The sequence below is a fragment of the Mobula hypostoma genome, chromosome 28 (genome assembly GCF_963921235.1).
Source record: "Mobula hypostoma chromosome 28, sMobHyp1.1, whole genome shotgun sequence".
NCBI classification, from domain to species: Eukaryota; Metazoa; Chordata; class Chondrichthyes; order Myliobatiformes; family Myliobatidae; genus Mobula; species Mobula hypostoma.
The window spans coordinates 8,433,496-8,451,045 of record NC_086124.1 but is presented as its reverse complement, the minus strand read 5'-3'; the positions used below and the strand labels follow the sequence as shown (position 1 = coordinate 8,451,045).

The 17,550-nt window shown below is 40.3% G+C and overlaps 1 protein-coding gene across 5 annotated transcripts in view; it reads left to right on the top strand.

Moving 5' to 3' along the window:
• Positions 1-17,550, top strand: part of qkia (QKI, KH domain containing, RNA binding a) — a 132,210-nt gene that overhangs the window by 60,510 nt on the left and 54,150 nt on the right. For all 5 annotated transcript variants that reach the window (XR_010016312.1, XM_063035131.1, XM_063035132.1 and 2 more), the window contains exons 3-4: positions 4,520-4,636; positions 14,381-14,524. Coding sequence is in view for 4 of the 5 variants with exons in the window: in XM_063035131.1 (XP_062891201.1) it covers positions 4,520-4,636; positions 14,381-14,524 (261 nt within the window). In the remaining variant the exon portion in view is untranslated. The remainder of the gene's footprint in view (positions 1-4,519; positions 4,637-14,380; positions 14,525-17,550) is intronic.

Here is a 17,550-nt window from a genome sequence, read left to right as displayed (position 1 = left end):
GGATGCACTTGGGGCTAATGACGAGCAGCTGTGGGATAGAGGATTGAAGTGAGAGTATGGTCACACTTGGAGGTAGGAGATGGAATGGAATTAAAGCCAATACCCAGTTTCCATGTGTTTATTTTGTTTAGACATACAGTGTGGAACAGGCTCCTTTGGCCTAATGAGCCACAGCACCAAGCATCCAGCCTATTAACAGAACAATTTACCAATGACCAAATAACCTACTAGCCAGTATGTTTTTGGAATGTGCGAGGAAGCTGAAGCACCTGGAGGAAGTCCCCACGCTGACGGAGAGAGCATACAACTGATGGGGGAATTGAACTCAGAACTCCAGATCTACCAAGTTGTAATAATATCATGCTAACTGCTGTTCTGCCCTGGAGCATTGAATACAATATGCTATATTAGAGGTACGAGTATTTCAGGCCAGGGAAATGATGTACAAGGGCGAGGGTTTCTGTGTTTGTATGTGATGATGCTATGAAGAGGGTCTTCTGTATTGAGGTGAAAGAAAGAACCAATGTATTGTGGAGGGAGAGAAGGTGCCACAGGGGCAAGTATGGAAGATGATCCTCAGTATGGAGATTGATAAGCTGAAATCGTAAAAGCAGTCAAAATTGTGAATAAGTAGTTGGATTCTAACCATTAATATTTGTGAACCATTAACATTGTAAACAATGTTTCAATGAGTGTAGAGATCTGCTTGTTTGAGCATGAGAATCTCAAGTCCCAGTTCCTCCAGAATAAGGTCAGTACAGTTGGATAGGGATAAGCTTGGGAACAAAGCCAGTATTTTAAAGCATGGATGTAGTATTTGGATGTAAAGTGTTAGCTGGCCTCTAGAATCTAATGTACAAATTAGGTTGCAGATTTTTTTGGCTGACAAAAAAAATCTGCCTGAATGACGTGATGACTGATCGTATCCCTTCTCTGTTGGACCAAGTATTTGAGGCATCTAGCAACCACTTGATTATCATAAATAGGAATTTGTGATGCTAATTGAACATCAGATTGTGGGTGGGGTGCAGGAAGAGATGCCATTACTTATGTTCTAAACTTTGCTTCCGTTCTGAAACATTGCAAGCTCTTAATTTTTCTTCCCATATGGTAGTTAATAAGATGCTAACCAAGAGAAAATCTGCAGATGCTCAAAATCCAATCAATACACACAAAATGCTAGAGTAACTCAGCTCAGCATGCCGTCCAGCATGTATGGAAAAAAGTATAGTCAACTTTTCGGCCCAAGACCCTTCATCAAGACTGAATTTTTAAAAAAAGTCAGAGTTAGCATGTGGGTGGAGGGGCAGAGTCTGAGTTAGAAGTCCCCCGCTCTCCACACCTTCTAACTCTGATTCCTCATCTTTTTTTTCCCTCCAGTCCTGATGAAGGGTCTTGGCCTGAAACATAAGTTATACTCTTTTCCGTCAATGCTGCCTGGCCTTCTGAGTTCCTCCAGCAGTTTGTGCATGTTGTTTTAATAAATGCTATTTTGCAGTCTGGTGGTAAATCCAAACACTCCCCTGCCCCCAAGACCATTAAAACAGACCAATGCATGATTATGATCAACACTTTGCCAAGTAAAGGGTAGTTCCTCCCTGCACTTCGTTTGGCACATCTGGTGGCAACCTTGCCATTTCTTTCGTGTTTGTCTGTTTTATGAGGCCGAGTTGCTAGCTCGACACTCAATCCAGCACTGCTGGAGGGCATACAAGGAGTCGGCTGGATTCGAACCTGGGACCACTCGCACTAAAATCTGGTGCAGCTGCTGCTACACCACTGGCAACAGACACATTTTGTAAAGAGGCTTGGGGAAAATTGGGACATTTTGTCTCTCAGCAAAAGTAAGAATCTTTGTTTTGTGGAAGGTAGGGTACCCTTATGAAATTGTCCTTAATGAGCATAAATTCAAGCTGAGGGAGAAAATGAAAATTAGAAGAGATTACTATCTCCACCTGCCAAGAGACAAACCTCAATCTGAAAAATTAAAACATTAAGAATACTTGAAAATTCCTATCTGCAAATTCCTTGTTCAGTGGAATGTTTGAGCTAGTTAAAGGCTGCAAAAAAGCCCCAAAACATCGGTCATTAACACAGTTATTCCACATGTTAACATCACTTGCTGCATTAGCGTTAATAGCATAATTAGGAATAATAGCTTCTGTTGGAGAGTTGTGTACCACTGGAGAATCAAATCTCTCATTTAATCTTTTTCTCATCATTCCACCATCCATTCTCCTAGGGGCAGAAACCATGCATGACTTGTTTGAGTTTGAAGGGGATTGTGGCTGCTTGGTCTCTTTCTGGGCACATGCTTCATCCACTTCCCTGTCACACACCTTTGTTTACCTGACCTCTATTGTCTTTCTCGTGGACTTCAAAAATTCCGATCACTTACCGTAAACTGAAATGGGCTTAGGCATTTTGCTGCCTCATGCATTCTCTGACATTGTTATTTATTGAGATACAGTGTGGAATAGGCCCATCTGGCCCTTCAAGCTATGCCACCCAGCAATCCCTCGATTTAATCCTAGCCTCATCGCAGGACAGTTTACAATGACCAGTTAACCTGAAAACTGGTATGGCTTTGGACTGTGGGAGGAAACTGGAGGAAACTTGCACAGTTATGGGGAGAATGTACATACTACTTACAGGCAGCAGCAGGAGTTGAACCTGGATTGCCTGTACTGTAATGTGTTATGCTGAACACTATGCTATTTGCCATCTGAAAGTCTTAATCTGTCTCGCATATATTTGAGAATTGAGCTTCTGCAGTACCCTGGGGGATAGAGAACTCCAAAAATTTACTACCATCCGGGTTAACAAATTTCTTGTGTCAGAATACAAGGCTTGTGACCCTTGACTGCTCAAATCGGCGAGTAATTGTTTGGGACAGTGTTGGGATATTTGACATCGATGCATTAGGAGAATACAGAAATCCTGTATAAGTGGTGGAAGGTGTACAGTGTTACAAGAATCAACCATTGTAATAATGATCAGGGAGGCACAGAGAGAATCTAGTTACCAGAAAGTACCTTTATTGTTTCAACGGAAGAACATGCAAACTTCAACAACCCAATACCTCTGTGCAGACCTAGGTTGTCCTGACCTTCCATGAACAGTCAAAGAATAGAAAAGCTTTTACCAGTTAAAAGGGAGTTTCTGCTGTTGTCACATGTTCTTCATAGTCCCTTTTTGAATCATCATGTGTCCATGGGTGTCATGTGTCTACGATGGTGAACTTTCTACTGAGTCATCGCTGCAGCGTCTGCTTTTATATTCATTCCTTACCAACTCAAATGTTACATTTCAGTGTCATTGGCTGTAGGTTGTGCCTGACCTGTAACACCTTTTTATTGGAACCCTTCATCAGGACAGGACTGATAGATCGTCCATTTAACTTATTTTGTGCTTATCTAGTTACAAATGTCATATCAATTCCAATAAAATCTTTTGGTTTTCCATTGTTGTCCTTCTGTCTCTAATTGGAGGTATATCGGGGGACTGCTTCGTTGTGCTCCTTTGCTCCATCCACCACAAGTGGGACTTAGCGGTGGCCAAAATTTTAATTGCCATTCCTTTTCCAACACATTGGTCCACAGCCTTCTCTTGTACCAAGATGAGGTCACCCTCAGGGTGGAGGAACAACACCTTGTATTCCATTCGGGTACCCTCCAACCTGATGGCATGAATACCTATTTCTCCTTCCAGTAAACAAATTTCTTCATCCACCCTCCCACATCCCCTTTATTCCCCATTGTGACTTTTTACTTCCTATCTGCATATTACTTCCCCTGGGTCCCTTCCTCCTTCCCTTTCTCCCATGGTCCACTCTCCTCTCCTGTCAGATTTCTTCTTCTCCAACTCTTGACCTTTCCTACCCACCTGGCTCCTCCTAACACCTTCCAGCTAGCCTCCTTCCCCTCCCCTCCACCTTTTTATTCTAATATCTTCCCCCTTCCTTTCCAATCCTGAAGAAGAGTCTGGGCCTAAAATGCCGACTGTATATTCATTTTCATAGCTGCTGCCTGACCTGCTGAGTTCCTCCAACACTTTGTGTATGTTGCTATAGATTTCTGGCATCTGCAAGCTTTCTTGTGTTTATATTCTTTGTATTCTGTGTCTTCACCTGACTCTGGCTATCGCTAGCTTTGTTTACCAATTAATCAAAATTAACCATGGGAACCTATACTTAACCTCGTAAATTAAGAGAATTGAAAAAGAAATTTTCCACCATGAGCCGTGATTTTTCTTGGAACCAAATAGTGCTTTGAAAAATTGAACCTCTGTGTGAGGTAACTCCAATTTATTTTCCTATCATTTATTGAAAAAGTGCAAAGTATTTTATAAGTATGAATTCTTTGAATCTGTCTAGAACATTTAGTGAATTGAGTGTCAAATACATAAATCAGTGATAAGTTCTTTTGGCATATACAGAAAAATACTATATTTCTATGAAGTGTACAATACAGTGGTAGTTAACATTTTTGTATCTGAAATTATCTTTTTTTCTTTTCAGTTTAACTTTGTTGGTCGAATCCTTGGCCCAAGAGGCCTCACTGCAAAACAACTGGAAGCAGAGACTGGTTGCAAGATCATGGTGAGAGGGAAAAGTTCAATGCGGGACAAAAAGAAGGTAAGATTAAGACCCCGTCTGGGTAGTTAAAGTTATATAGATGGCAACAAGTTTCTACTGGTCAAAGATGTGGTCTCTCAGAAGATCTGCCTTGGACCCATCATATAAATGTAATTGCAAAGAAAGCACAACAACGCCTCTACTTTCTTACAAATCTAAGGAGATTTAGTATGACATGAAAAGCTTTGACAGACTTGTATAGATGTGTAGTAGAAAGTGTATTGACTGGCTGCATCATGGCCTGATATGGGAGCGCCACTGTCTTTGAATGGAAGATCCTTTAAAAGGTAGTGGATTCGGCCCAGTACATCATGGATAAAGCCCTCCCAACCATTGAGCACGTCTATGTGAAACACTGTCGTAGGAAAGCAATATCCATCATTAACAATTCTCACCACCCAGGCCATGCTCTGTTCTGGCTGCTGCCATCAGGTAGAAGGTACAAGAGCCTCGGGACTCGCACCACCAGGTTCAAGATAGTTGCTAACACACAATCATCAGGCTCTAGAACAAGAGGATAACTGCACTGATCTATTGAGATATTTCCACACTGAATGATCTCGCTTTAAGGACTCTTTCTTGTTATTACATGCTCTCGTTATTGCTGTTTATTTGTATTTGGGTTTGCACAGGTTTTCTTCTATGCTCTATTTGATCTTTCATTGATCCTGTTATAGTTACTTTTCTAGATTCCCTAAGTATGCTTGCAGAAAAAAGAATCTCGGTTGTGTGGGGTGACCTATATGTGCTCTGATAATAAAATTTACTTTGAACTTTGCTGGTAAAATCACAATAGGCCATTGTGATCTCAGGATCATGGTGAAGGATTGGTTAGCCTTACTGTGGGAGGGAATATAGACCAGCTCAAAGAAACTCAAAAGATCAAAGTAAATTATTAAAGTACATATGCTTGAGATTCATTTCTTTGCAGGAATTAACAAAGAAATAAAATAGAATCAATGAAAAAGTAGACAAAGACTGACAGACAACCGATGTGCAAAAAAACAAACTCTGCAAATACAAAATATAAACAAGTAATTACATAATACTTAGAAGATGAGTTGTAAAGAGTCCTTGAAAGTGACTCCATCGCTTAAGGGATCATTTAAAAAGTTGAGGTGAATGAAAGTTACCCACACAAAATCAGGAGCCTGATGATTATAGTGTGAAAACTGTTCTTGAACTTGGTGGTGTGGACCTAAGGCTCCTGTACCTCCTTCCTGATGGTAGCTGCAAGAAGAGAGCATGGCCAAGATGGTGGGGCAGGGGGATGTCTTGATGATGGATGCTACTTTCTTGTGACAGTGCTGCTTGTAGATGTACTCAATGGTGAGGAGGACTTTGCCTGTGATGGACTGAGCTGTGTCTACCACTTTCATTTTCAACAAGTTTTCCCTTCTATGTCTTAGGGAGACAAAGACTAAAATTCAGTTCCACAAACATACACAAATTTGCATTTTGCAAATCTGTATATCAAGTATTTTGGGGAAGGGTGTGGTTGAAATGCATGCATCCAATTTGTGATTGAGTAACCGGAAACCCAAGTATAACAAGCTTTGAAAGAAGTTTACCTGCAGAATGTTCTTTTAGCAATTAAAAGGGGTGACTTGATTCACTCTTACTATTCTTGAAGCAGGGCTATGCTTTCTAAATTTAAGAACTATTAGACAAACATACTATCCAGCAGGTTTAGCATCAGTGGCTTTTAAAAGTCCAAATTAATTTATAGCCATATTTCCACTGAGGATTTCTTCCACCTCAGATTACTTTACTAATCCAAGATGAATCTGATACTGATGTATGTTCATATCTTTAACACAGCAGCTTGAAATGGGCCATAAAATAATTTAATTTTAGAACAATAACAAATTAGTCATAAATGCTGGCCTTGGCAGCATACAATCAATAGGGGAATACATTTGTATAAAAAAATGCTATTTCATTAAATAGGTAATTTTCAAGTATTTTTTTTTCACTGTGGATCCAAAAACTGCTGACTAGCTGGCAGATTTTTGCTGTTGCGGGACCTACTTCCTAAGAGGGGTGGGTGGGGACCCTAAATGACGTGTAGATATACAGTGTGTGTGTCTTCAGGCTTCTGTACTTTCTTATGGCAACAATGAAAAGAGGACCCTCCTGGATGATGAGGGTCCTTAATTATGGACACTGTCTTTTTGAGGCATGGCTCCTTGATGTCGAGGATATCATGGAGGCTAGTGCCCATGATGGAACTGACCAATTTTACAAATCGTTCCAGTTTACAAGCCCCCCTCCCCACCCCCATGCCATACAGTAATGCAGCCAATTAGAATGCTCTCCACAGTACATCTGCAGAATTGTGAGTGTGTTTTCAGAGATGTACCAAATCTCAGCGATTCCAGATTGCTTTTCCCCATTTTCATGCTTGGATAACTTAACTGCTGTACAAGTATGCAGGAAAAAATAAACCTTGCATTGTTTTGACACCATGTTTAACCCAAGTACAGAACAATTTGTAGCAGGTCTCATTGTAGGTTTAGTTAGCAGCCTGGTTTATGTTTTTGATATGCCAAAGTCTCTTCCAAATACATTAATTTTGCTTTATTTCTCATTCCATGACTCGTCTTTCAGATTCTGCAAGTAGCACTCAAGAAAGTTGGTGGGGTGTGGGATTTTTGGAAAATTCCTCGATTACGACATAACCAACAATTGTTTGCCACCACTAGTCCTGCAGCATGTAGAGCTTCATAGAGGGGTAAAACAGCATAGCTCATTAGATGTCTTTGGGCACCTCATCTGTTTTAATATTCGGACCAGTAACTAATGCCTTGATGTGTATAATTGTTGGCTTATCTTCTGTGCCTTGTTTTGCACCTTGCCACATTGAGTTCATCTGTGGAAGGCTAGATTGAAGATGAAATGTTGAGGGATCTGGTTGCCTTGTTTTCCTTCCCCATTCCTACATGTATGAACAGTATGCAGGACAAGTGTTTTGTATTTTATCACCCGTGACAGTAATAAACCAATAGCGAACAATAGAGCATGGTGATGAACTAGATTGAAGGGAATGATGGAGGCTTCTGTACTTCCTTTCTGATGGTAGCAAAAAGAAGAGGACATATCCAGGATGATGGGGGTTCTTACTGCCGTTTTGAGGCACTGCTCCTTGAAGATCTCGGGGATACTATGGCGGCTAGTGCCTATGATGGAACTGACTAATTTTACAACTCTCTGCAGCTTACAAGCTTCCCTTCCCACCACCACCACCCCCCCCCCCCAAAATACTATATTAGACTGTGATGCAGCCAGTTAGAATGCTCTCTACGGGACATCTGTAAAAGTTTGAGTGTTCTAGGTGACATACCAAATCTCAGCGATTCCAGATTGCTTTTGTTCATTTTCATGCTGGATGGCTTAACTGATGTACAGATATGCAGATAGAAGGGAGTGATGGTAAGTTAATTGGTCATTGTAAGTTGTCCCGTGATTAGGCTAGGGTTAAATCAGGAGTTGCTGGGCAATGTGTCTCGAAGTGCTGGAAGGACCTATCAATAAATAAAATGATTTAGTCTCATTGGTTCCAAATTGATTTTGCTCGTGTAACATTTCAAGTGGTGTTTTATTGTTAGCTCATGGAGTAAGTGCTAGGCGCATATTAATAGTAATTTTAAATTAGCTGATGATGAATCATTTAGGGCAGTGATAACCAATAGCTCCACCATATATTTATTTTTATAAAACCTAGACTTGACCTTGGGTGAATAAATTCTTTCACATGGCTTGATTTTTGTTGTAGGAACACAGAAGTTAGTGTAGATCAATGGTGAAGAATGGTGTAGCTAAGGGCAATTGATCAAAACAGAGCTGATCAAATGGTATTTAATATCTGGGCTTGTGGTGTTTCCCTAATGGGTTAAATTAGTTTTGCCTGAAATCTTAACTTGAATTTTGGAGGCCATAAGGAACCACATCTGGTTTTCAGAATCAGGTTTAATACAATTTTGATAGGATAAATGGAAGCAGGCTTTTTCCACTGAGGTTGGGTGGGACTACAACTAGAGGTCATGGGTTAAGGGCAAAAGTTGAAGGGGAACATGAGGGGAAGCTTCACTCAGAGGGTTGTGAGTGTGGAATGAGCTGCCAGCATAAATCATGCTTGCGAGCTTGATTTTAACATTTTAAGAAAAGTTTGAACAGTACATGGTTGGGAGGGGTATGGAGGGCTATGGTTGCAGTGCAAGTTGATGGGAATAGGCAGTTTAAATGGTTTGGCACGGACTAGATGGGCGAAATGACCTGTTTCTGTTCTGTACTGTTTTATAACTCAGGCATATGTTGTGAAATTTGTTGTTTTGCGAGAGCAATACATTGCAATATATAATTTTAAAAAAGCTAAATTACAATAAGTCAATATAAAAACATAAATTAAGTAGTGCAAAAAGAGCAAAAAAAACAGTGAAGTAATGTTCATTATCCATTCAGAAATCTGATGGCCTTTTGAAGGCATCCTCTATGCTGGGGAGGCTAGTGTTCATGATGGAGCTGGCTGAGTTTCCCCCCAGCATTCTGCAGCTTTTTTGAGCCTGTGTTATGGCCCCTCCATACCCAGTGCTAATGCAGCCAGTTAGAATGCTCTCCATGGTATATCTGTAGAAATTTGTGAGAATCTTTGATATACTACATCTAAAATTCCTAATGAAGCAGTAGATCAAATGGCATTTAATAATTGTGCTCGTAATGTTCCAATCACTGCACAGGTCCATTGTCCCAGATTCAAACCTGACCTCTGGTGTGGAGTCTGTTCTCTCTGTGACAGCATATTTTCTCTAGGTGGTGTTTTCCCTTCACATGCCAAAGGTGTGTGGGTTGATAAGTTAACTCTCTGCTATAAATTACCCCTAGTGTGTAAGTGAATGGCAGAAACTGGGGGACCTGATGGAAATAATGGGATTTGGTATGATCATAGTAAGGATGGGTTCCTGATCACTGGTATGGACGCAAAAGACCAGTTCCGACACTCCATGACCATCAGAGCTTTCAGACTTGTGTAATGATTTAAAACAAATTGCCAAAATAAGAATTAGTGTCTAAAATGGATGAGATTTAAGAGATTAGGAAATGAAGTTAACACTGGTTTGTTCATTTCCACGGAAGCTGTCTGACCTTCTGAGATCTTCCAGTGTGTGTATATGTGGCAATGTTTTAACTTGTCTCCAGGCTCTTGTCTTGGAGCAGGAATTATGAATATGAAACGAGAATCCCTTTTGAGGTTCAAAAAACACTTTGCTGTCCATGTCCCTTCACGCTGTGTATTCCTTCCGGTTTAGGGAAACTCTAAAAGCAGTTTAATGATGTGGATTTCGGTGAAACTTAATTTTAAAGAGTTTAACCGTAGTGGTGTATTTTTGACGTTACTTACTTGGTTAAAATCTTGTGTTGATTCGTGTTTGCTAGGTGTTCGCTTTGAAAGAAAATCATTCACTTAGCAGAATAAACCTGAGTGTAAACTTTAAATGCTCAAGTCACCTTAACCTGGTGCCTTCATTAAACCTAAGTAAATACCACACAATGTTCACACACTTCATTGAATTGAATAATATGGCACAAAAAGAACCATTTGGCCTATTGAATTGTGGTTAATTTTAAAGAATTCCAGTTAGATTCAGTCTCTGTACCACTGATTTTCTCTGGTACTGATTTTAATTACCTTTTGAGCTGCATATTGCCCCCTTTTTTAAAATACATAAATTTTTTCCCTGTGATATGTTACAGTGGCGTTGAACTGCCCTCTAACATTGGAAACAATTCATTTATTGTAACTCTTCTTGAAATTTAAATTTGTTTTCTGCATGCAGAACAATCAAAATGCTTTTGCATCCTTTCCAAATGTGCACTTTTTTAATAGTAGGTCATTCAGGAAACTGGGTGCATTGAAAATGACAGTGGCCAGTCCAGCAGTCATTGGTACTTGTTATAATGCAGATGACGCAAATGTATAAAATTTCTCACAAGGACAACTGTAACAGGTGCCAAAAGTACGTTAAGTTTGTCATTGTATTTTTTGATTGAAGCTTCCATTTGGTGTAAAGGGCTTTATTGCAGCCAACACCCATTTTAAACATTTTCGGCTTACACACACGCACACCTGCTGTGACATTCTCCAATTTTGAATAATCGAACAGTGACTCATGATTTGTTACCATTCTGTAAGAGACCGAATAGATATTAAAGCAAAAAGCCAAGCTAAGTGACTGGGTAATGGTTGCTCAGCCTCTGTTAAAGTTAAAGGCACCTTAAAAAGGACCACATTAAGTCTGCAGAGATTCACCACTCTGGCTAAATGTGTTAGAACTTGTTTAGCTTTTGTCATTGAGTTAGCAAGAATAATGAAGTGGTGGGCTAGTCATTGAGTACACAAGTGGTATAATTTTGAAACTTGTTAGCTTGTGTAAGGAATTGAAGATTTGATTTGCAATGTGGAATAATTTGAGATGTGGAGCTTCCAGAGTTGAATGTACAATCTATTAAACTATGGTGTGGCTAATCTTAAATCAATGGTGGGTGATTTTGTTTTCAATGTTTCATGATTGACATTCACTCGAGCTTTGAGGTTTGGTACAGCAAACATCTAGATTCGGATCTGGTTAATGACATCTGGAAATTGAATCAGTCAGGTTTATTATTGAAATATAGCATGAAATTTTTTTTATGGCAGCAGTACAATGCAGGACAAATACTATATGTTACAATAACAACACTAAACCTGAATAATGAGATAGTGTCCATGGACTGTTCAGAAATCCGGTGGGAGGAAAGAAGGCTACTGTACCTCCTGATGTACTAACAAGATGAGATGTCATCTTGTTAGAAAATGATGAGGTTTCTTAATAGTCATAGTCATACTTTATTGATCCCGGGGGAAATTGGTTTTCATTACAGTTGCATCATAAATAATAAATAGTAATAGAACCATAAATAGTTAAATAGTAATATGTAAATTATGCCAGTAAATTATGAAATAAGTCCAGAACCAGCCTATTGGCTCAGGGTGTCTGACCCTCCAAGGGAGGAGTTGTAAAGTTTGATGGCCACAGGCGGGAATGACTTCCTATGACGCTCTGTGTTGCATCTCAGTGGAATGAGTCTCTGGCTGAATGTACTCCTGTGCCCACCCAGTACATTATGTAGTGGATGGGAGACATTGTCCAAGATGGCATGCAACTTGGACAGCATCCTCTTTTCAGACACCACCATCAGAGAGTCCAGTTCCATCCCCACGACATCACTGGCCTTAAGAATGAGTTTGTTGATTCTGTTGGTGTCTGCTACCCTCAGCCTGCTGCCCCAGCACACAACAGCAAACATGATCGCACTGGCCACCACAGACTCGTAGAACATCCTCAGCATCGTCCGGTAGATGTTAAAGGACCTCAGTCTCCTCAGGAAATAGCGACGGCTCTGACCCTTCTTGTAGACAGCCTCAGCCTAATGATGGATGCCATCTTGTCCTCAGCGGTGGGGAGGGTTGTACCTCTGAAGCTCTACAGCTCTCTTGTGCATTGAAGGCTCTACACAAGGCTGAATCTACAGCAAATTTCTACAGATATACAGTGGATAGTATTCTGCTGGTGAGCATTTGACTCAGTCAGTTATGCTTCATGGTATATATGTAGAAATTTGCTATAAAGTCTTTAACACACCAAATCTCCTCCAACTCCTAATGAAGTAGAGACAGTTGCTGTGTTGCATTCTTTGTGATTGCGTCAGTGTATTGGGCCCTTGATGGGTTCTCCAAGAAGCTGGCACTGAGGAACTTGAAGCTACTCACACTTTACACTGCTGACCCCTCAATGAGGGCTGGTGTATGTTCTCTGACTTCCTCTTCCTGGCATCCACAATTCTTTGGTCTTGTGGGCATTGAGTGTGAGATTGTTTTTCCAATGCCCTTCAACCCAGTGATCAATCTCACTCTTGTATCCCTCCTTGTCACCATCGAGATTCTGCCAACAACAGTGGTGTTGTCAGTGAATTTGTAGATTGTGTCTGTCTAGCCCCACAGACACGATTACTGATTACGGAAATCGAGGATCCATTTGCAGAGGGAGGTACAGAGGGTCAAGTTTTTGAAGCTTGTTGATTAGCAGAGAGGGGATGACTGTTGAGAGCTGAGCTGTAATCCTGTTTTGCTGTTGCCTAGATGCTCCAAAGCAGAGTGAAAAGCCAATATGAGATGTAAATCTTAATTTTTCAATTAGATATTGCCTGAAATCTTTCACTTTGCTCAACTTTTCATTCCCACAATTCAACAGTTTTTCTTGCTATATCTTTAAAATTTTCAATTGAGGTATTGGTTATTACTTTAAAACAAATGACTAGTGTTATCCTGAATGATTTCCCTTTAGAACTGAAATGTTTCTTTACAAGAAGTAACAGGTGTGTGTTACACTTGTGTAGCCAATGTCCTGTATGCTGCATTCTGAATTTTAGAATGTTGTAGGAAAACTTAATCAGGTAGCTCAGAATCACTGATGTAGGTTATGTAATTTGTTGTTTTGGTGGTCAGTCCAGCAAGATGATGTTTTATTAAAAACTTAAATTACAGTAAGAAATATTTCAAATTTTAAATTAGTGCAAAAAAGAGCGAAAAAGGGCCCGGTAATGTTCATGGGTTCATTGTCCATTCAGAAATCTGATGACAAAGGGGAAGAAGCTGTTCCTAAAATGTTGAGTGTGTGTCTTCAGACTCCAGTTCCTCCTCTCCGATGGTAGTAATAATAGAGTATGTCCTGGGTGATGAAGTCCTTGATGCTGGGGACGCTAGTGCCCGTGATGGAGCTGGCTTGAATGGACAACCCTCTGAAACTTCACATCCTGTGCAGTGGCCTCTCTTATCAGGCAGTGATGTAACCAGTTAGTATGCTGTCCATGGTACATCGAAATTTGTTCGATGTCTTTGGTGACATACCAAATCTCCCAAAACTCCTGACGGAATATAGCTGATGATGTTCCTTCTTCGTAGTTGTTTCAACTATGAAGCCCACCTTGTGCTGATTTCCTGAAGGAAGAGCATCCAAGTTGTGGTTTGCGTTTTGCCTTCTGTGTAGCAACGAATGGAATCTCATGCTATTGTACCTCTAATGTTGTACATGGTTTTAAATACACTTTTCATGGTGTAATGGTCTTTTGGGCCCTGAATGTTTAGGTAATAGCTTAATCTTGCTGGTGTAGAATGTGCTGTTTGGCTGCTGCAAGCATAGAATCTGATACTTTGAACGTTCCTGCAGTCTTTAACTGCTGGTGGAGAATTATGCTTATAATCAGGTAATTTTGCTGGTGTACGTTTAACATGAGAATCAGTGAAACCTTACAATTTAATGGTTTTAACTTGATCAAATGGAAGAGGTTCCAGGCATTTGGAATAACTTGGTAAAATCCCTGGAGTGCTGCCTTGTTAAATTGCATAGCGGTGTTTGTTCTGGATAATCGGCTCGGAATCAATTCAAAGGTGATTGCATTTTTTTATGCTTTATCTGTGATTCTGTGCTGGTTAAAGTGCTTTTGGAATGGTTTGTATTTCCTTAATTTTTTTTTGCATGTAATTTGCTTTCTTTGTTTTCTTTCTGCCTGGTGGATCCAGAATAAAATATCAAACCCTTATTGTGTACATCAGAAGGGGCTTGGAGGTGGGGCAGGGTTCTTAACTGGAGGAAGCACAAACTGTTTGAACCCAACATCACATGTTCTATATATTTTTTTTCTCTTCAGGAAGAACAGAACAGAGGCAAACCCAACTGGGAGCACCTGAATGAAGATCTCCATGTATTAATAACTGTTGAAGATACTCAAGACAGAGCAGAACTAAAGTTGCGAAGAGCCGTAGAAGAGGTTAAGAAACTTCTGGTGCCTGCAGTAAGTTTCTTAGCTGTTTCTGCTCTTGGTTATCATAAAGGCTGGATGCAGAATATAATTGGGTTGCCCAAGCTGTTGAAGGTTATCAGTATGTCACAGTAGCTACTGGATTTTCCCAGCTATACTACATTCTGTTGTGAAGTTGTGTCTAAATGGTGATAGCAGATATCTTAAATTCTTCTGCAGGAAGCGCTGAAAATGGGTAAATTGCTGATCTGTCTTTCATGTCTCAGCACTGTACAAGAACTTTGAGTCATTAACTTTAACTCTGGGCCCATGAAATTGTGCTGTAGCATGTTATGCATATCACTTTCTTTGGTATGAATTTTCTGTGAGCTAGTAGACTTCCTAGGATTGCTTCATCGACTAAATTTTGCATCAATTAAGTTTAGTAATACTTGAATGCCTGATCACATTCTTAAGTGGCTTGATTCGTGCCAGTGTGTGCCCACCTACAGCAAGACCTGGACTGCACCCCTACTTGGAGTATTTAAGGTGCTAACTGATGTGGCAATCAAGCTGATTTTGCTGTGAAGTTTGAGCTCAACTGAGACCAGTGGGGAGTATGCTCTGTTAATTTGCTATGCATAGATCCAAACCCTATTTTGGGTGACTTTTACAAAGCTCAGAGCAATGCTAATTAGATTTGAAAGCCTAAGAAAGAAGGTTCAAGGAGCAGGAATGTATTCCTTCAATGGGTCTTCTGACAACACAAGTGGGTGAATCTTAGTCCTGAACAACAGGAATTCTGCAGATGCTGGAAATTCAAGCAACACACATAAAAGTTGCTGGTGAACGCAGCAGGCCAGGCAGCATCTCAAGAAAGAGGTGCAGTCGACGTTTCAGGCCGAGACCCTTCGAAGGGTCTCGGCCTGAAACGTCGACTGCACCTCTTCCTAGAGATGCTGCCTGGCCTGCTGCGTTCACCAGCAACTTTTATGTGAATCTTAGTCCTGTCTCTTTGCTGCCTTTTTGCTCCCAGAGCCTCTCCCTCTACATGTCCATTTTTGCCTTGCCTTCAAAGGATTCAAGGTACATTTACGATCAAAGAATGTATATATTATACAACCTTGAGATTCATCTGCTTACAGGCAGCCACAAAGCAAGAAACCCAACGTAACCCAATTATCAAAAAAAAACCCCAACACCCAATGCACAGAGAAAAAGTGGGGCAAAATGCAAACAATAAAAGCAAGCAACAGCATTCCAAACCAAATTGAGTCCATAGATCTGGAGCTGGAGTAGGCCCATAGCCTAGATCTCAGGTTGGCAGGGCAAATCATTGAATATTCAAAAACACTCAATATTACTGGGACTGGTAACCAAAACCTGGTGTACTGTTTGAAATAATAGAACACACACAGTGATGGAGGAACTTTGTAGGTCATGCAGCATCTATGGATAGGAATAAACAGTCAATGTTTCAGGCTGACACCCATCATTAGGTCTGGAGATGGGGGCGAATGGGGAGAGAGCAGATGTTCTCTGTTTGTAATGACCAGTGTGTGCAAAAATCTTGTGTCATGCAGTTTTTTGCCTAGTGACAACATGAGTGCACTAAATTAAATGGAAGTAAACCTAAAGCTATTCTAAGGATAATAAGCCATTCCACTTCAAACGAACTAGCAGTTCTTTTGCGCTTTATGCCCTTTGCTGCTTTTATTCAATATAGTGAATCAATAATTTCTTCAATAAATACAGTATAAATAAGCCAGTTTTTAAAATCACAAGCTCTACGTAGTCAACACGGTCTGCATCAGAAACCAGATAAACAAATGTGATTGAGTATGATTGGCATGTTAAGTATATTTCACAACGAGATGGGGTGACAATCTTATGTGCAGTTTAAATTCCTTTGTGTGCTAGTAGCAAAAGATGTGTGCGCTCTTTGGAGTGAGCATTGGGGGAGAAGCCAGAATGAGGTGGGGGGAGGTGGAGTACAAACTGGTAGATAATTGATTGTTTGAAATCTTGTGTTGTTATTTAAATTGTGTATTGTAAGTCTTCAGAATTTTCAATCTCAAAAGGTCATTTCTTGGCTAAGTTTAATATTGATAGGTTTTTGGACAAATTGGGTTTGTGGGTTCTGACGATTGATCAGAAAAGTAGTCTTGAAGTGTATTATCTTGTCAAGAGCCTCTCTGGCTTAAGGGGTGGTACTTCTATTGGGGAGTTAATATAACTGAGCAACAAATACAGTGTGTGTGAAAAATACAATTTCTGAAGGGCCTTCATGCTTCTGGGAACCACAACTAAAGTGCTCACAAGCACAGAGTATGCAGGTACTGGAAATCCCCAAAGCCACACACACAATGCTGGAGGAACTCAGCAGGTCAGGCAGCTTCTATGGAAAAGAGTAAACAAACGACGTTTCAGTCCTGAAGAAGGGTCTTTGCTTGAAATGTTGTCTGTTTACTCTTTTCGATAGATGCTGCCTGGCCTGCTGAGTTCCTCCAGCAATGTGTGTGTGTGAGTGGTTTTCAACTTAAGTGCCCTCTGAATTAATTTTTTTCCTTAAATTAGGCAGAGTTACATGAACATCTGCTCACATCAGTGAGTGAAATATTTTTGTTTTCAACAACATGAAATTATGTATTGAATTTTCCACTACAATTAAGTGCAGCTCTGTCGATGAACAGATTTTTATTTTGGTCTGTGTCAGTACCCTGCAATAGAGTGCTTCTGAGCTGAACATTAATACTTAATGGTATTCTTATGCCCTGCAGCTTGCTCACTGAATTTTTTTTTCCCTCTTGGCAAGTGAATATACTCGACATTAAGTGATGCCAGGTGTGCATTTAAGTGTTCTTCAGTTAACATTGTGAAAAGGACTCTCAAGGTTGCAGATTGTTCAGAGTAATGGAGTGTAGTATCAGTTGAAATTAGTATTTTTTTGTTCTTCTGCCATCCAAATGTTTCCCTTTTTTTTGGGGGGGGGGGAAGGTTGTTCGTTGGCTAATGTAGTGGGCTGGTGACTGTCTATTAGAGTTTGATTTCCTGAATTTTATGTTACAATTACATGTACA